At 43.4% G+C, this 19215-nt stretch overlaps 2 protein-coding genes and 1 long non-coding RNA gene across 4 annotated transcripts; 1 reads left to right on the forward strand and 2 right to left on the reverse strand.

Moving 5' to 3' along the window:
• Positions 1–81: 81 nt before the first annotated feature.
• Positions 82–7278, reverse strand: LOC137614093 (uncharacterized). The gene is made up of 3 exons (XR_011039032.1): positions 7187–7278; positions 6564–6659; positions 82–3446 (listed from the first exon to the last, which is right to left on the reverse strand). It is a non-coding gene; the product is annotated as an uncharacterized lncRNA (long non-coding RNA).
• On the forward strand, positions 6690–19206 carry ift74 (intraflagellar transport 74). The gene is made up of 20 exons (XM_068343616.1): positions 6690–6854; positions 7573–7709; positions 7832–7973; positions 8102–8150; positions 8230–8328; positions 8546–8606; positions 8851–8910; positions 8993–9054; positions 13783–13921; positions 14126–14188; positions 14833–14976; positions 15138–15178; positions 15277–15356; positions 15664–15717; positions 15912–16009; positions 16147–16273; positions 16342–16505; positions 16587–16712; positions 17522–17582; positions 17764–19206. The coding sequence occupies exons 2-20, from the start codon at positions 7596–7598 to the stop codon at positions 17880–17882; spliced, it is 1803 nt and encodes a 600-aa protein (XP_068199717.1). The 5' UTR covers positions 6690–6854; positions 7573–7595; the 3' UTR covers positions 17883–19206.
• On the reverse strand, positions 9125–13761 carry LOC137614092 (leucine-rich repeat-containing protein 19-like). 2 transcript variants are annotated; one of them, XM_068343617.1, is made up of 7 exons: positions 13368–13761; positions 12595–12699; positions 12190–12437; positions 11952–12063; positions 11438–11522; positions 10127–10318; positions 9125–10007 (listed from the first exon to the last, which is right to left on the reverse strand). In XM_068343617.1, the coding sequence occupies exons 1-7, from the start codon at positions 13476–13478 to the stop codon at positions 9658–9660; spliced, it is 1203 nt and encodes a 400-aa protein (XP_068199718.1). In that variant the 5' UTR covers positions 13479–13761; the 3' UTR covers positions 9125–9657. The 2 variants fall into 2 exon arrangements, with proteins under 2 accessions (XP_068199718.1, XP_068199719.1); XM_068343618.1 differs by having other exon boundaries at positions 9647–9904.
• Positions 19207–19215: the final 9 nt, after the last annotated feature.

The raw sequence follows: 19215 nt of genomic DNA on the forward strand, positions 1-19215 counted from the left end.
TCGCCCCCTGTTGAACCATCAGCGGGGAAACATCAACCTCTGGAACTTGAAATCATGTGATTAGGTTTTGATCGTTTTAGCACCCCCCCACCCCGGTTATGCTGCAGTATCCCCACACACTAGCGGTGACCCCCTCCCTACTGAGCAGCATGGGACCCCCCCCCCCCCTCAGTGACTTCTATGTTCCCTGCAATTGAACAGCCGTGCACGCTTTCCCTCAGTAACGTCCGAGATATCTGCTTCCATCCCAGTGGCTTCACCACTTTCTCTCACTAGTATCACCAGTATCACCAGTATCACCAGTATCACCAGTATCACCAGTATCACGTGTCATAAACAAGCTGACAAACATAAACGCTAGACGATGTGTAAGCTGTTAACTGTTTATTCTGTGTGACTAAACTGTAAAAAAAAAAAAAAAAAAAAAGAGTTTGGTGTTGGATTTGCATCTTCTAGCTGTCTTTAATCTTTAATCTTTAATCCTTTTCTTGATTTTAAGACATTTTTATTTATTTTCTGTCTCTTCCTGTATCAGCAATACGGTGGGTGGTCTCTGTGTCAGTTAATAAACATGGAAACACGCACAGGTTTTAAGCAAACACTTAGCAAAGAATGGGAGGAGGAAAAGAGGTGTCGTCAGCAAACAGGTTTATTTTACATTCATGGCAAAGTAACAAAATACATTTTAAACCTGAATATTGTTGAAATGCAAATGATAAAATAAAGCAGAGAAGCTTTAACGGTGCATGCAGTGAGAGATGAGGATGAGGATGACAAGATCAGGGCTGAACTGCTTAGCAAATATAGTAGTTGGCAAAATGTGGCGCCCCCTGGAGGATGTTGTAAGAAATACATTTTTCAAAGCAGTTGTCCTGGTTGTGTTGTTATGGTTGTTGGTATGTGAGGGTTTTTTGGTAGCATGTAGGGGATGCAGCCAATAAAAATACAGCAAAATACTCCTGTGCAACATTTGTAATTTTAACACAATTTGCTTCACGATGTCGATTCTTCACAATGAAACCGTTTCCACGAACACTTTCTGCCACCCTAACAGGACACGAGTGGATGAGCAGCAGCTGGAAACTCTGTTTCACCAGCGTCTGTCAGACAGGTGGAGAGAAGGATCAGGTTTACAAGTCGTGCTGCAAAATCTCGTGGTTTTTTTTTTTTCTCAATGCCATAAATATTCTCTTTCTGTGTGAAATTATTTGCAACAAAAATCAAAAATTTTAAGTCATGTGCAAATTAATTAGAGAAAAAGAAAAAAGGTTCCAGCGTGTAAAAGCCTTAAGGTTCAGGAGTTCACTCCAAACTGTCTGAGGATGTATGGAGTGACCTGTTAATCACATTTAATGTGTTGGCCTGCTCATTACAGTCATTAGTACAGCCATCGTCTGGAATTTCTAAACATCAGTCCGTGTTTAAGTACGATTTAAACTACTTAAAATGCAATTACATTTCTTTCAGGTCTCTCGGTGACAGCTTGGGTTTTGGTGTAAACTCAGAGTAGACGTATCCCCACAGGAAGATGTTGTTGTGCTCCTCTTAGCTAGCTGCTTGAATATCCTGATGTCAGCATTTATTTGAAGCAATGTTAGCGTCCACCTCGCGAAGCTACGTCCAATATCTGATTTCTTTAACAAAGATTGGATTTAAATCTTTGATTATTTACAGATTAAGGAACTAAAGGCTGACATTTAATATTTCAATATTTGATGTCTGCTTATCTGGCAAAACCTGATAAAGTACTTCTAGTACATATTTATCACACTTCCCTCATTAGAATAATGATTGCTAAATAAAGAAACCAATGGAATCGGGGGGGGGGGGGGGTTATCAATCTTTTATTTAATTTTATTTAATTTTACGACTAAATTTTCATCGACTGCCCCATAGAGATGAAAACAACTGAAAACACTCCGGGACAAACTCAATGGCACCTTAACAGATGAAAGATGAACAAGTGAAGTCGCTTCATGGATGAACCGGCTTGCGTTTAACATGAAGAGCAATAAACTGCACTGCCCTCATGACACACAGGTTCAGTCATTGTCACACATCATGTTGGAATCCCTTTAACAGAAGAACGTAAAGCCTTCTGTGAACGATGCTGTTTTTTTTTTACTCTGCAATAACTTTTGTATTAACGTCTTGAGGCCGTCTGACACAAAGAGTAGCCGTCACACAGACGACGCTTCAATCCCTCTGCCTGTCCACTGCTTTTGCTTTAATCCCCTAGTGTCTCCTTTCTTCTACTTAAATGAGATTACCCCATGGATGTATATAAACATATTGCTGCAGATGCTCTCCTATCAGCGCTAAACTGAGAACAAACGCTACGCTTTCGCAGCAGCTTCGATGTCTGTCTGGTGGGTGGACGTTACAACAGCTCATATCCACTTTTATGCCCATGTACTGTTAATGGTTGTCAGGGGAGGAAGCGTTTTATCACAGCTAGTATTCATATTATCCACATGACAAATTGATAAAGGTCTACCTTTTTTCTTAGAAAGGGGTCAGCAAAAGTGAAAGAATGTATTTTGAGATATATTGTACTAAAGACATTGCTTTTCTATATGTATTTATCGTTGTGTTCCGGTTGCCTCGTGGTGGTTGTGCTCTCACGGTTGAAGGGATTCTTCTTAAACTGATCCGACACCCAGAATCGTCTTCTAAATCTCAAATAACCTGATTTTATTTATAATAGCTGGAAACTGACCGGACAGCATAGAGCTTATTTAATTTAAGACTGTTTTAGCAACAAGTCCAACTTTACACATCATGAATTCATGCCCACAAAGCCAAGTCTTAAGATATGACAAAAATTCTGACTGGCTGGGGTAACGTGTTTTTCAGGGCGGTGACCTCTAACCTCTACGGGTTCATAGGTTAGTGTTTTAGGGTTAAAAGGGACTGAGCTGACGCGTCTGAAACTAGATGTCAGTGTTTGAAGTGACTACATATCAGATTGGCTCACTCAAAGACCCGCCCAGGAGAGTCGCACACTCCCAGAGCCGAGCACCCCCCCATCCAAGGCTAATGCTAACTGTAGCTGTCAGGCAGGTATGGTCATCAGGGCCCCTCGACGCCGCTGCACTTACCAGACATGCAGGTTAACACTAGCGCGTATACACCTGCTGTAGCAGAGCATGCTGGGAAACAGTGGGCTGTAAGTAGACTTACTATGTCATTGGCAGAACCTCCTCTGTGGGGGTTTGGGGTTGTTTTTTTTCTTTGTGGTTTTATTCTTTCATTAATTTGAATTTTTTGGTTTGGAATAAAAGTGTTTACTGTGAGTACTTGTTAATTAGTGATGTGCTTGTTGAACATGAAATAAAATGGACTAAAACGCTCATCTGTGTTTGATTTTATTTTGTTTTAGACAACCGGAACAGTTAAGAGGCCACGTGGGAGATTTCAGCAGGGTTACTCCATGTGCCTTTATCCTGGGGAGACAAAGCAAATAAAATTGACCCAATATCTGATAGAACTTTTACTGGCCTAGTGGGACTGGTAACATTAGCCTCTGGGAGCTACAGTTAGATGAAGATTGCTGTTACATATGACCTTTTTTTTTTCTGCAATGAATTCCTGCATTTAAGACACATAAACATGAGGAATAGTGTAAAATGTAATCTCCCCACATAGTGGATGAGCACCGGAGCAATCGCTGTAGAACAACATTTTTTCAGTAGGACATCAAGTCATATTTCAATATTATACAATTTAAAAACTTTAGAATACGACAAAAAATGTTGGTATTCCACCTTTTATCATTTTGGTGATGCAATGTGGCAGCTTTGACTGAACAATGAGGGACAGCAGCATGACATGCCAACGCTCAAGCTTCCCGGCTCTAAACATGGCGTCAGAGAGAAGAGACATCATTTCAGGTGAATTCAGGTAGGTTCCTCTGATGGGGTTATGGTGGGTGGCGTGTGCCCTCGACTTTTAAATGTGTTATTCAAGCATCTTCCCCCCATATGGGGCTATATTTATGTGGGGATTTTAACAAATTGCCCACAAAAATGTTTACCTCCTCCCACCCTGATATCTGACAGATAGTTGAATGTCATACACGAGGACAAGCCACCCTAGACCTGATTTTTACAAACTAGACTAAATTCTAAAGCCCCCCAACTACTCTTGCCCCCCTGGGTGCCAGCGACCACAAGTGCTTGGTGCTGAACCCAGTGACACAACGGGGCAGAAACAACAGATCAAGCGAAGGAGGGTGACTACAGAAAGAAAAGACGCTCTGTCAACATGCGTCGCTATGACTGACTGGTCTGCTGTCTCTGAGGCTGTGGACATCACCGCCAAAGCAGCAAGTTTTAACAACTATATCCAGACAGCAATGGACATATGCGTGCCCGTGAGATGGAAAAAAACCAACGCAGACAAACCATGGATGAGAAAATAAAACAGGCTATAAGGAAAAGACAAAAAGCCCACAATAAATGGGGGAAAGTGGGAAAATGGAGAGAAATCAGAAACTCCGTCTAAAGATATACGCAAGACAAAAGGAGTGGTGGGACTTCATAAATAAAGGACTAGAAGGCGCTAAATCATCATCTGGAACAATCAAAATACAAGGAGTTGAAGAAGACAGAGCTGCAGAAGCCCTGAACAACTTCCTTGTCACCATCTACACCACCCTCATCAGGCCGCGTCTGGAATACAGCTCAGTGCTTCTGGTGGGCTGCTCCAAAAAACAACAGGCAGAGCTAGAGCGAGTCCAGAGACGTGCCTGCAAAATCGTCTTGAGGAGAGCTGGAAACATCTCAGAGCCCTCACCATCGCTCCAGACCAGGAGGGAGGAGGCTGCAGTGGAGCTGATCAGGGACATGCATGACGAGTAACACCCTCTGCATGACCTGCTACCTCCTACACGACGCAGCCGCACAGCTAGAACATTGAGGAACCAACATAAGCTGGCTGAACCCGAGCCCAAGGCCAAGACAAATAGACTTAAAAACTCGACCCTGCATACTGCTGTTAGGCTATACAATGACACTTTTTAAATAAGCAATACAGGATCGCCACCAAAAATGCTACAGTTTCCATCCTTTGGTGCTCTGAAAATACTCTTAACTTAAAATATTATCTGCTTTTTCTTTCTTTCTTTCTTTCTGGAGACTTCTGTACAAACCTCCCCTCAAGAAAAAAACAGCCGACCTCCAGTGGAGGATTTTGCATGGTGCCGTCGGTTCAAATGCTTTTGTCTCTGTTTTTGCCCCTGCGGTGTCCAGCCAGTGTCCCTTCTGTCCTCTTCAGGAGACAGTCTTTCATACTTTCAGTGAGTGTGGGAGACTTGCAGTACTCTTCACTCTTCTAACAAATGTTTTTAACTTGTTCAATGAAAACTTTAGTATCAGGAAATTCATCTACGGTGCTGGGTACAATAGATCGAATCAGAGAAAGTGGCAGCTTTTAAATTTTATTTCTGGGGAGGCAAAACTTGCAATTCATGTGACCAGGAAGAGGAAAATTGAAAACGATACCACTCAAGAAGCAGCTACTGTTTTTTGCTGTAACATCAGATGTCGCTTAAAACTAGAATTTGGTTTCTATAAATTGACAAAAGACCTGAATAACTTTAGGAACATCTGGTGTTACAAAAATGTCCTATGCACTTTAGTTGATGACCACCTCACTTTTGCAAACTTCCTGTTATAATGCACTAATTCTTATATTGTATTTCCCTTTGTTTCTTGGTGGTTAATGTTTTTGAGTGTTTCATATTTTTGAAATTTCATCTGATGAAAATTTGTAAAATGTTCTAAATGTTCTAAATGTTCTACATGTTAAATGTGATTGAAGTTTGTTTGGAAAAGATGTTTTGAGGCACTTAAATGCTTTCATCTAATGTAAAACTGCAAAATGTTTGAATGAGATTAAAGTGTTTTTGCAAAAATCAAAAAAATCTTTCTTTCTTTCTTTCTTTCTTTCTTTCTTTCTTTCTTTCTTTCTTTCTTTCTTTCTTTCTTTCTTTCTTTCTTTCTTTATTTATTTATTTATTTATTCTATTGTGTACTGTAAAGTTCAATTGTTTTTTCAGTGGGACCTCGGCTCCACTGCAAGCTTGAATTAAATAAAGTCAAAGTCATTACTACCAAGCTACATTTAAAATCAGTACAATAGGTTTTATATTGTGACACAGGTGTACCACAAACAGTAGAGGGATGTTTTATCACAGATATTCCTTTCTGGACTGATCCCAGCACAAAGAGTACCACATAACAAACCTGAGACAGCCTTATTCTATTAGATTTCACATGCCTGAATTAGTTCTGTACAGGCAGTGTACATTAATACATATTAATGCATAAAATTTACTAGGTTGTAAGAAATATGAGGCTCAAACTTTTCTTCGGAGGAAAGTGAAAGGAAGTGAACACCAGTGTTTCATTCATTCATTCATTCATTCATTCATTCATTCATTTATTTATTTATTTATTTATTTATTTATTTATTTATTTAGTTAGTTAGTTATTATTATTATTATTGTTAGAGCGGTGGAGGGGTTAGGTGCGTTGTTAACTATTTTAAAGTCGTCCTACCTGGAAGAGCTCCCCAGACTCCTGGTGAGGTGACCGACATCGTGCCGTTCCACTGTCTGACGGCAGGGGGCAGCATCACCTCTTTCAGCTGCGACGCTGCCGAATAACAAGCGTAGAAGACGGTTACTGGGGAAACGACAACAGAAGCCCGAACAGGAGCTTCCTGTAACACAAGCTGCTCTAAATTGGTTCATTATTCTGAGGGAAACGAGTTTAATCCGCTCTTTTCTCTGTGAACGATCTATTTTATCTGTCTTTCTACGAAAACGACCAACAGAGACTTTTTTCAAGGTACGAAACACTTCCTATCGTATTCATGCTAATCCAGAGCCACCAGCTAATGCTAGATGTCGTAGTTTAGATAAATAGATATATACTTTTTAAAATACTTTTTAATATACAATTTCCTCCGGGATTAATAAAGTTTGGGGAGTGTTCGGACTTTGATCTATAGAAGTGATTTAAAATACAAAATCTACCAATACAACATGCATCTATCTCCACCACATGAGTTCAACCAGCTAGTTTCACTGGGAGCCTGTGGGTTAGCAGGTCAACACCGCGTTTACTATAGATTTAAAGTATATTTTATATTATTTTGTTATTGTTATATTGGACATTACCTTGAGTTCCTTTAAAACTTGTTTCAATTACAGCAACGTTAGCTCCTTGACAAGTTCTGTTTTCACAAATCCTGCATAGAATCACGTTTAGACCACAAGAAGGAAGTGACGTGGGAGCCGTGGTGGTCTGGTGGGGGTGTGGGTGTGGCGTGGCCCCCACACCTGCACAGGTTTAGCCCCACCACTGCATGTCTCAGCTGTCTTCCCTCTACTTCCCTCCGTATCATCTGGATTAAACGTTTGCTGCCAATTCAGTACTAATCTATTCAGTACTATATTCAGTATTACTGCTCAGTAATCCAGTACTAATGTGTGGAATGAATACAAATACATAAAGCTTTGGTGATATTCTTTTGATTTGGCTCTTATTATTTCCTTGTGTCCAGTGTGTTTCTTTTCTTCTTACATCATGGCGAGCCAGCGGCCCCCCTCCGCCATGGGTCGCCCAGTTAGCCGCAGTGGAGCTGGAAGACCCCCAACAGCCGTCAGGCCTCCTCCCACAGCCATACGTGTTGCTACGGGGGTGAGTCGATGTGTGACGCCTTTGATTTGCCTCTCTGGACTGTATTTAGATTGTAGTATGGGATACATTTTCAATAGTAATTCTTTCTAATAGAGACCTCCATTCTTCTCTGTCCAATCCAGATGGTTCCAGGTACCAGCAGTCATCCTGGCATGAGGGGCGGGGTCCCCATCGCCACTCCAGGAGTGCTTTCAGCACCAATCAAAGTGACCGATAGGCCTGTAACCCAGCAGGGGCTCAGTGGGATGAAGACGGGCATGAAGGGTCAGTTTGATGAGTCTCAGCTCAGTTTTTCAGATTAATAGATTTGTACTTGTGCAGTTTAACGTTACATCATGACTGATCTCATCTGTCTGTGACTTTCTGGAACCTCATTCTTCCATCTCCTAAAGGGCCTCAGAGACAGATCCTGGATAAATCTTACTACTTAGGCCTACTAAGGTAACACACACTACACACTACTAGTACCCTGTTACAGTATTCCCAGTTAAGTACGCATGTTTTATCCTTGTGCTGTTAGGAGTAAGATAAATGAGTTGACTACAGAGACCACCAAACTACACAAAGAGATTGAAAACTACAACCAAGAGAACTCTGTTTATCTCTCCTATGAGAAGAGGTGAGTGGTGTTTTTCCAGTAGATTGCTCTTTATATTTGTCACATTCAACAGCCTCCACAAGGAAGGACTGCTGCATGGAATCAGATCCTTGGAATCAGGGGCTAAATATTGTAAATTAAAAGAAAACAAATGCATGCTGTGTGAGATCAGATTATATACCAGTCCAATCTAATGCTACAGTGGAATCATCACCGACCGTTTGACTTTCCCCTTCAGAGCTGAAGGCCTGGCGGTAGAGATTAAGGATCTCCAAGGTCAGCTGGCTGACTACAACATGGTGAGGTCTCACAAAGGTTTCTACTCACAAATGCAGGAAAAAGCTGTCAAGAATCCCACCTTGTTTAGCTGCTAAACTGGTTTCTTTGTTTGGTTGTATCTGTTAAGTCCATAACAACAAACAGAACTAAACACCATTAATGTTAACAATGAAGGGTCTGGTTCAACACTGAAGACCTGTTTAGTTTTGAACTGGGTGTGTTTTCTGGGTGTGTTAGTAGTTTGATGAGTATCTTTTTCTCCAGTTGGTGGATAAACTCAACACCAACACAGAGATGGAAGACATGATCAATGACTGCAGTACAGTAAGTATTACATGTAAGCAGTGCAGTAATATTCGACACACGTGTTGTAGATGAGAGTTACCTCCATTATGTGATCCCTCAGGTTAAAGCCCAGAATGACAGTGAGGCTGAGAGCATCGATATCATCTTCACAGAGAGGAGGGGGTAGGTTATTGTTCTTATTATTACTATTATTATTAGAATCATGTATATCACTGCAGAAGGGGTGGTTCTTTGGGAATCATGTTGAATCCTCAAACTTCTCTTCAAGGTGGTGAAACAATGAAGTACTGATGAAGACAATCCAAAAGTATGATTTTATATTTGACACGACTTCAGTGATTGATCGGTTAGAACCCGAAATGATCAATGAAACTTTTCATTCTGTGGACATTTTGCCCAACATTACTACCTATAACCACCTTACCAAAACTATACTTTTGCTTTCACAGGCCATCTAAAATGTGTTAGTGGGGCAGGTTTGGTCTGGTTTGAGACTGACAGGCATGGCTTAGAGTTCAGAGTGTGGATCTGTGAGGTGGAGCACAGAGGCCCACATTCTGTATGTGTACTATTTCTATCAAAGAGCAAGTGAACCTCAGCACGTTGGTCTGAAAACTGAACGATTGTTCCAACAAAAACACAAATATTCCAGTTTCTGCACAACATTTTTTTTACATTGATTTCTTTTTACACAATAATGTAAATCTATCACTCCAAATAATTCCACAGAGCCAGTAGTTTCTTCTTGGTATAGTCACTCCTTCATCAGGTGCGGTTTTCTTCGTCCTGGTGTTGATGCCACTCGTTCCTCCTGATGTAGGGATCTTCGAAGTAGCCGTCCTCTTCCTCCTCTTGCTCTATTCCGCTGCTCTCCTCCTCAAAGCTGAACGTCTGCTGGTTCAGGTGTTCTCCTGTCTGACTGAAGACTGTTGACACAGTGTCCTCCTCTTCCTCCTCTTGGCGTAGTCTCTGATGACGGTAGTCGTGGAGGAGTTTGTACCAGGAGGGCCCCCTGATGCCACAAACGATGAGCATGGAGGTGCAGAGTGTCAGAGCCACAACACACGCAGTGAACTTCCACGAGTTGCCGAGCACGGGCGTCTGGTCTGGTTTGTCTTAGAGATAAAGACACGTGTCAGGCCTCTAATGATGTGTGTTGTACAGCATGTATGTAGCAAAAATAAATAAATTAGAAGAATAACAGGTCAGATATTCACGTCTCTCTTTGTCTCACCGTTTAGTTTGCGGCTCTGGTTTGTTAATGTTGTCCTCAGCCCAGTGGATTGCTGGATATTGACTTCAGTTGTTGTTTTGCGTTGATCTTTAGTGACAGTGGGTGATGTGAGTGGGTAGCACACAGCAGTCGCCCGCATGAGATCCTTTCCAGACTGACTTTCTAGAGATGCGCAGGTGACTTGAGGCTTCCCTGTGGAGCCAGGTGACACATGTAGAGGTATTACACGAGAGGCTCTGTTCAGATGTACATTAAACTTGATGGAAATCTTTACAGCAGATTGGACTAAGCAGCATTCTCTTAGCATAAATCTGAACAGAATGCTATAAGAATAACATAAAGGACATAAAAGCTGCAGAAACTAAATAATGTTGAAAGTGGTTTAGGGAAACATTGTGAAAGCAGCATCAACTCTGAGTCGATCCGTGTTGGAATCAATCTACATAAAATGTTTCCCACGCAGCCGTGATTCTAGAGTAAAGCAGCTAAAAATCAACCTCCTTCAACAGTTAGACAAATATTCAGTTGTGTATAATTTACTTGGACAAGGCCAGACATCCTACATGTCTGTCCAGCTCCTACCAGCTCACACCTACATGAAGATCGCCCCATGCAAGCACATTGAGAAATCTGGGAGACACCAGCTCCATAATGTGTTAAATAATGAACAAAATCAGAACAAATCGTTGATCCCTGCAGGGACATTATTGTAATAGAATAGAAAATGTCTTATTATGAGTCTTTGAAGATCTGCATCAGTAATGTTTAGGTCTTTCTGCCCGGTGCCCAGTGCCTGCAGAAAGCTCTGTTGGAAGTTCAGCAGTTTGGTAATAGTTATGTAGTTACAGACAAAAAGAATCAGTGGTACAGCAAACAAACGACGGGACAGAGGTCATTAGTGCAAGTCTTCTTCTTCTCCTTTTGGCTTCTCCCTTCAGGGGTCGCCACAGCGAATCAATTGCCCCCATCTAACCCTGTCTTCTGCATCCTCTTCTCTCACACTAACTACCTTCATGTCCTCTTTCACTACATCCATAAACCTCCTCTTTGGTCTTCCTCTAGTTTTCCTGCCTGGCAGTTCAAAACTCAGCATCCTTCTACCAATATATTCACTATCTCTCCTCTGGACATGTCCAAACCATCTCAGTCTGGCCTCTCTGACTTTATCTCCAGAACCTCTAACATGTGCCGTCCCTCTGATGTTACACATACAGTGAGGGGGTAATCTGAGAGTAACCAGCTAGCCTGGATCATATGGGTCACATGTTGACAGCATAACAAAGTGTAAACATGCAAGAAGGAAATTCTTACCTGTGCTAACACTGCTGGCTTTGACCTCCTCACTGCTCAGCAGTGGACAGGAACAGTTCCAGGGGTTTTCCTGTAGGTTCAGCACCTGATCCGACCATTCAGGGTCAGGTTAATGGATGACTGTTACCGCAGTAACGCAGGTAGTTTTGGATCGGAAAACTAAATTTACTTACTTCTATCAAGGCCAGGTTTATTAAGAGTAAATTATTCGTCATCATACATTTGGCCCAACAACATTCCAAGGTTAGAATGGAGAGTTGGTCCTGAGCTGCTGCTATGGGCCAACATAACCTCATATTCCTTAGAGGCATGTTTTTCCAGACTTATGCTTTTATTTTACATAAAATATTCTCTGGTCCATTGATAGACTTATTTGATCATGGATTTCGGAACACATTTTTTCACCTATTGACACAATCAACTACAATGCACCTGTATTTTAAACACTCCATATTTTCAAAATGAAAGATCGTAGGAAATGTCTTCTTCCAGAGCGTCTTGGTTAACTGCTTACCTGCAGAGTACTTAGCCGTCTGAACAGATGTGTGTGGAGACTTGTCAGCAGGTTGTGGGATAGATCCAGCTCTGTCAGGACATCCAAGCCAGAGAAGCACTCTGGGTCCAGGCTGTAGTTTGGACCAGCAGTAGAGCAGGAATGAGATACAGTAGTTATCAGTAGTAGTAGTTAGTAGTTAGTAGTATTATCAGTAACAGTCACCAGACTAGTGTAGATGCTTTTTGTTTCCTGCTACCTGCTGATGGTGTTCCTGGACAGGGATAGGACTGTGAGCCGGGGCACTACTGTGAAGTACTTAGCCGGTATGGTGGTCACCAGGTTACTGTCCAAATGGAGTTCTACCAGTTGGGGGTAACTGGCCAGAGCCAGTCTATCAGCTTCATTCAGAGTGATCTGATTCACCCCAATCACCAGTTTGGTGACAGTAGAGCAGTTGTCACTGTGGGGAATGACTTGCAAAGACTTGTTGTTGAAGGTCTTTACCTACCAAGTAATGTAGTAATGCTGGTTATTTAAAGTGACAATCCAGGGGAACCGTTCCAGACATGATTGGGTCAGCTCAAAGAACAAAACATCTCTTTTTACTAATAGAATACCAGCCTAAGAGAAATAAGATGAGAAACCAAAGACGTTTTCTTACCAGCGTGTCGTCTTGTGAGGCGTTACTTCCCAGTGTGTTTGTTGCTACCACAGCAGCGACCCACAGCAGTAGAGAAGGTTCCTTATGACGTTTCATTATTCTGTCCTGAAGAACATAAAACATTTCACATTTATTGACAGACTGGTTACAGGTCAATATTTACAGCAATGAATTCTAACCATAAATGAGATGTGGGCCCACCTATTCCAACCAGAGATACCTCCAGCACCAAAGGCACAACCTCCAATTCAATCAACCTTTATTTGTAAAGCGCTTAATGACATCAGCAGACATTTCAAAGCATTTTTAAAGAGAAACCCAACTGAACCCTCCAGAGCAGGCATAAGTAGCAGTCACAGGTAAAAACTCCAGGCAGGACCCAGACTCTGGAGGGCGGTCATCCGCCTTGACCGGTTGGTCAATGGGAAAGAAATCCCAATCAGAAGTTTACAAGCAAGGCTTCAGTTTTCTGAGCTGCAAAGGGATTGGTTCCTCTTGGAAAACGGTACCTGAACAAGACTCTGCTTAGGAAACTGAAGATCTGCCTGTTCACCTCAGACAAACACCTCTAAACCAAAATGAAGGAACTCAGATACCCATTCTGACATGGATGAGGAAAGAGTGTGTACTGTTCAATGAGTCTATGCCAGCTTATGTACTAAGTAACCCTTAACTTCCATACAAAACATGGCTAACACCATTACTGCTCTTCTCTGTATTCGTGATGTCCCTCTGAAGTCCCACACCACTAAATAAGAACCAAAGACACTCACCGGTTCTCGTTCAGGAGCTGGACTGACCTGCTTTAATTCACCAGTTACTGCGCAGCTGACACAGAAAGTAACCTTTGTTTCCTGTCGTAAAACCTGAAGACTGTCAGTCATTTTATGGTCAGTGAAGTAATTCTTCCTTCTCTCTTTCTTACTTTGGTTAGAAGTTTATTGTAAAGCTCAAGAGGGAGGAGAGGAAACTGGTAGAAGACATCCTCAGACCATCTTAAACCCTCCCTTCACTGCATCCTCTCTTTTCTTAGTGTCTGATTAGGGGTCCTGTCTGTGTTGTCTGTGCCAGTTCTGAAAGGGGTCATGTGACAGGATCTTAGTCACATGTATTTAAACTCTTGCTCTTGACAAAGTACAATAATATAAATGACGAACGAAAGGAAGACCTGTTGTTTTTGTGGTGCAGGAGGGAAGAGGCTATCAGAGCGACTGAGGAAGAGATCGGCAGAGAGAGGCGGGTCGCTGATGAGGTCATCCAGGCAATGCCAACCGCAAAGCAAGAGAAGTATTTCAACATGACAGCAGCCAATGAGGAACTGCTGCAGGTAACAACTCCATCAGCGCACTGCTGAGGAGCCCTTGAGCAATGCCCTTCAGGGATTAATATCGTCTATAAAATTTTAAAAAATGAAATAATGATAGTTAAGATATGTTACTACTGTTATTTCTCAGACTGTGTTTTAGTAAGAATTGATTTTTAAAATAAATGTTCTTTATTTCATCTTTGGTTGTCTTTTTGTGTTTTGTAGGAGATGGCTGTTCTCCAGGAGGAGCTGGACATCCTCACATCCAGGAAGGAGGAGCATGAAGCAGTGAGGACGGTTCCAAGAGTTATTAAAAAAACCCCCACCATGGCCGGAATACTAAAAGAGATATTAAAAACCTTTTTCATTAATTGAATCTGAAGGGCACTGAGGTTAATTTGAACCCTGATGTGTATTCAATAGAGGCTGGTGCACCGTCAGCCTGACTGCCCTCAGGGTTCTGTCAGTGTCTCACAAATCCATCTAACTGATGATGTATAATTGATAGCAGCGTTAAAGAGAAACCCCAACTCCCTGTGGGAAAGTCACACACACACTAATGGAGCCGTCTCACTGAATGGGTTTCTCCATGGAATGTGTATCACCCAGTTTCACCCAGTCACCAGGTCCCAACCTGATCATGTGATTTCAGGACAGAAGGAAAGAAATCTTCATCCTGCATATTTTTGTTGCTGTTAATTATAAAATTATGATAAATCAAATAGTTATATCTCACTAAAAAGGTAAAAAACAAACAAACTGGATTTGTTCTGTTATCCAGAGCCAACATGTGATGGGTTCCCCCTCCCAACACATCCAACGGAGCTCCACCTCCAGCGGCTGAAGCATCACCTGTAGTGACCTAACCCCCCACCCGTAGCGGCTGCAGCGTGAACAGAGGTCTGATTCTAACACGGGGTCTCCTCCTGCAGGAGCTGGCCCACTCAGACATCAAGCAGGAGGTGGTCCACCTCCACGAGACGCTGTCAGCGCTGGAGCTCAGACGGGACGCCATGGAGGAGGAGCAGAGGAGTCTGGGTTCCCCCCAGGAGGAGAGAGACAAGTTATTCAAACAGGTTTGCTTCAGGAGTAGCAGAGGAATCATTAGTCAGAAAACTGACATTTTATTAGACGTTCTGGGCTCATTGTGTTGCTTCACTAACGTTAACTGGACAACTGAGGTCTATAGGACTGAAGGCTGGCTGTTACTGGATTAAAGCTGCTGCCTTGTTTCCAGGTGAAGGAGGACAACCAGGAGATCGCCACCATGACGAGACAGTACGCAGAAACACACACGCCTCGACTGTGTTGTTAGCTGCTCTTAGTTTATTATTTATTGTGTGTGTGTGCGTGTGTGTGTGTGTGTGTGCTGTCAGGCTCACAGAGATCAGGGAGAGGACTGGACAAATCACGGAGGAGCTCCGACAGCTGGAGCAGGATTCAGAGGAAGTCCAGGGTATCTATCAGTCCGTCTGTGTTTTATTTCTACCTGTGATGTTTGCTTCACCTGTAGCCTTATTGTTTGTACTGAAATCATCATAAACCAGTTGTTAAACAGATATTGACTTGTTATCATTAAATGCTGACATGACACCAACCGGTAGCTCCAAAGTCCCTTTGATCAAATCACAAGTGACAGGAAGCAGAGGATTTAACGGAGACTTCCTGGACAAAATCCTACGTAAAACTGTTTAATTCTGCCAGATGAAAGAAACGCTCGATAATTCTGTCCTAATCTAAACTTTTGGTTGTGTGTCCAAAAGGGGAGAGTCAGCAGAAATACAAAGACCTGAAAAAGAAGGAGCTGGAGATGGATCGTAAGATGATGTGTGATGGGATGTTTGGTGTTCATTTAGTGATTCAGTGATGAATTATTTAGCTATGAGTTTGTTTAACCCTGACAAACCCAGCATGAAGATGTTTAGACAGCATCCATGAAGGCTGCATGTACCCAGCATGGCCACCGGGGGGCGCTAAAGCCCAGATCTCAGGTGGTTCGTTTCTGCTTCAGGGTTCCTCGACTCCTTTGATGAGTCCAAGGCTCAGGAGGAGGAGAGGACCACACAGATCCAGGAGAACATCGTCTCCCTCCTGGAGCACTGCAGCAGGGTGAGCGGAGGGGAGGAGGGGAGTAAACGGGGCGTAAATAAATAAATAAATGTGTGTGTGTGTGTGTGTGTGTGTGTGTGTGTGTGTGTGTGTGTGTGTGTGTGTGTGTGTGTGTGTGTGTGTGTGTGTGTGTGTAGAACATGTTGCGCCTGCAGCAGGTGGATACGGTGACAGCCAGTGAGCTGAAGAACATGCAGGAGGTGCTGGTGAGTAAGGAGACGGAGGTGGTCCATTCAGAGAGCACCGCCAAAGGCCTGGTCACTGGTCAGTCACACACACACACACACACACACTTCTAAATGACAGAAAACTGACCCCCCGACACCTCCCAGAATCCCAGCGCCTGCAGCAGGACCTGGAGAAGGTGCAGCAGCTGGAGGGGAAGATCACGGAGGAGCTGAGCAGCCTGAAGGAGCGCGTCGTCAGCATGGAGGCGGAGCTAGAAGTCTGCAGAGACCTGGAGACCCTGAAGCACACGGCAGAGGAGAAGAAGAGGGTGAGGACCGGCTGTGGGGGTGACAATGACGGATGTTGTAGATAATCCACTCAGCAGACTGACGTCCAGCTTGCTCTGCAGAGGCTCCAGGAGGAGCGAGTCTCGCTGACTCAGCGTCGAGAGTCGTTCAAGCAGCTGATGGAGGATCTCAACCAGAAATACGAAGCTCTGAAGACCAAACTGCAGGAAAACGAGACCCACGCTCAGGTCAGCCTTTAATGTATTTAGTCCCCTACTGCCCACATGTCAGTGTCCCTGGGCAAGAAACCGAACGCCAAGTTCCCCCAGTGTCCCCTGGTGTGTGGCTGATGGTGTGAAGGGCCACAAGTCCTACAGGTCCCGGACAGCACCAGTGTGTGAATGTTGGTGTGAAAGGATGACAGCGATCTAATGCTACGTCAGTCTGTCTGTGACGTCTGTCTGTGACGTCAGTCTGTCTGTGACGTCAGTCTGTCTGTGACGTCAGTCTGTCTGTGACGTCTGTCTGTCTGTGACGTCAGTCTGTGACGTCTGTCTGTGACGTCTGTCTGTGACGTCAGTCTGTCTGTGACGTCAGTCTGTCTGTGACGTCAGTCTGTCTGTGACGTCTGTCTGTGACGTCTGTGTCTGACGTCAGTCTGTCTGTGACGTCAGTCTGTCTGTGACGTCAGTCTGTGACGTCAGTCTGTCTGTGACGTCAGTCTGTCTGTGAGTTCTGTCCGTCTGTGACGTCAGTCTGTGACGTCTGTGTCTGTGACGTCAGTCTGTCTGTGACGTCTGTCCGTCTGTGACGTCAGTCTGTGACGTCAGTCTGTCTGTGACGTCAGTCTGTGACGTCAGTCTGTGACGTCAGTCTGTGACGTCAGTCTGTGACGTCTGTCTGTGACGTCAGTCTGTCTGTGACGTCTGTCCGTCTGTGACGTCAGTCTGTGACGTCAGTCTGTCTGTGATGTCAGTCTGTCTGTGACGTCAGTCTGTCTGTGACGTCAGTCTGTCTGAAGACGTTCAGCTGTTGGACTCACTCCTCTCTGTTGCAGCTGGCTAACCTTGAGAGGAAGTGGCAGCACTTGGAGCAGAACAACTTTGTGATGAAAGAATGTATCCTTTGACCTGTGACCTTCACCTGACCTATGCACCTACCTGGTCCTCCTACTCTCACAAGGGAGGTCTGTCTGGGTGGAACAACACAACGTTCATTGTTGTGTGACACGTTAACAGAGATCCGTGTCGCTCCGGAGGTTCACGGCTCCACAGAGTTCTTCCTCAACCTTCACGTCAGTCATCGCCTCCAAGTCTCAGGAGAGCGACTACGAGTCCGTCTCCAAGAAGGTGTACCAGCAAGTAGCAGAGCACAACAGGAGTCTGATGGACGCCCTGCAGAGCAGCAGGGGCGTGTAGAGCCTCCACCATCACTCCTCAGGACATCACACCACAAGGTGAAGATGTCCAATTGTCTCCTGACGGAGCGTCTCCATCCTTTAACCAGAACCTCGCCACAGTCTTTTTAAAGGGACAGTAAAGTCAAAATGAACCTGGTCTGTATTTGAAGTACATAATTAAACAAAAGGCTTGGTGGCTTTTTAATTTTTTTATGAGCAATGGGGACTAAATTTATAGTTATGGAGCGCCATGACAGCGGAAGTGACACAATCGTAGACAACGGGGTGAATCCGTATCCATGCTAATAAAGCAAGCGACAAAGTAACGCGTCGACATTTTCACTGTTATCAGGATATCACCTCGGGTTTATGGCTTCGGTGATTGCATTGTGTTCTAATGGCTGCCCTGACTGATGAAGTGATGTCGCCGATTCGCCATTGACGTATGACCCCCACGTGACCCCTGCATGCAGAAGCTGCTGCAGCGCAGATTTTTTAAGGTTTTCTGATCAAAGGAATGATGCTAGACATGTAAAAAAAAATTCAATGACACTTAAAAATGAGTTTACTCTCCCTTTAAATGGCGCCTGACTCCCAGAACAAAATATTTTGTTCTGTTAAACATGAAGGTTTTCATTTTTGTGTTAACTGTTAAACACCAACATTTGTCTTTATAGTTTTCTACCTATTAATTGGTTATATTTTGTTTTTAAATGTAAAGAGACGCTCCTGCTTTCCATGTTTTTCCAGTGAACATGGCTTCAGTGGGATCTGATGGTTTGAATAAAGTTTGCAAGTAGATTTTTTAGTCGTCTCCCTACTGAAATGATCGTTTACTCACATTGTGATTTTTTTGTGGGGGTGCAGACCAGGGAGAAACCCCCTCAGGTTGTGGTGGTGACGCAGTGCTGTTAGATTTCTGCTTCATGCTTTATGAATAATGTCCAAACCGATTGGACAAGATGTTTAAGATCATTCCTTGCTGCAGCTGTTAGACTTACAACAAAAACTGTTTTCTAACCCTGATAATTTGTATTGTAAATTTAATTTCAAATTTTTTAAGATGACATTTTTATAACTACATTTCACACTACCTGAGTCCTTTCTGTGGCCGACAGTTGACGTCTTTGCAGATGACAGTAGAATCTGTCTGTCAACATAGTTTCCAGTGTCTAACGCTGCATTCCAGGAGATTTCTGATCTTATGCGTCACTGTTTTGTGATCAAGTACGTCAGAGTTTTCTACGCGTTTTCAGGGTAGTCACGGAGCACCTCCTCACAGAAAGGTGTTGTTATACATTCCTATGAAATCCAACCAGGAAACAGAAGCAGGCCAACACAACAATAAATAA

The sequence above is a fragment of the Antennarius striatus genome, chromosome 20 (genome assembly GCF_040054535.1).
Source record: "Antennarius striatus isolate MH-2024 chromosome 20, ASM4005453v1, whole genome shotgun sequence".
Lineage (NCBI taxonomy): Eukaryota > Metazoa > Chordata > Actinopteri > Lophiiformes > Antennariidae > Antennarius > Antennarius striatus.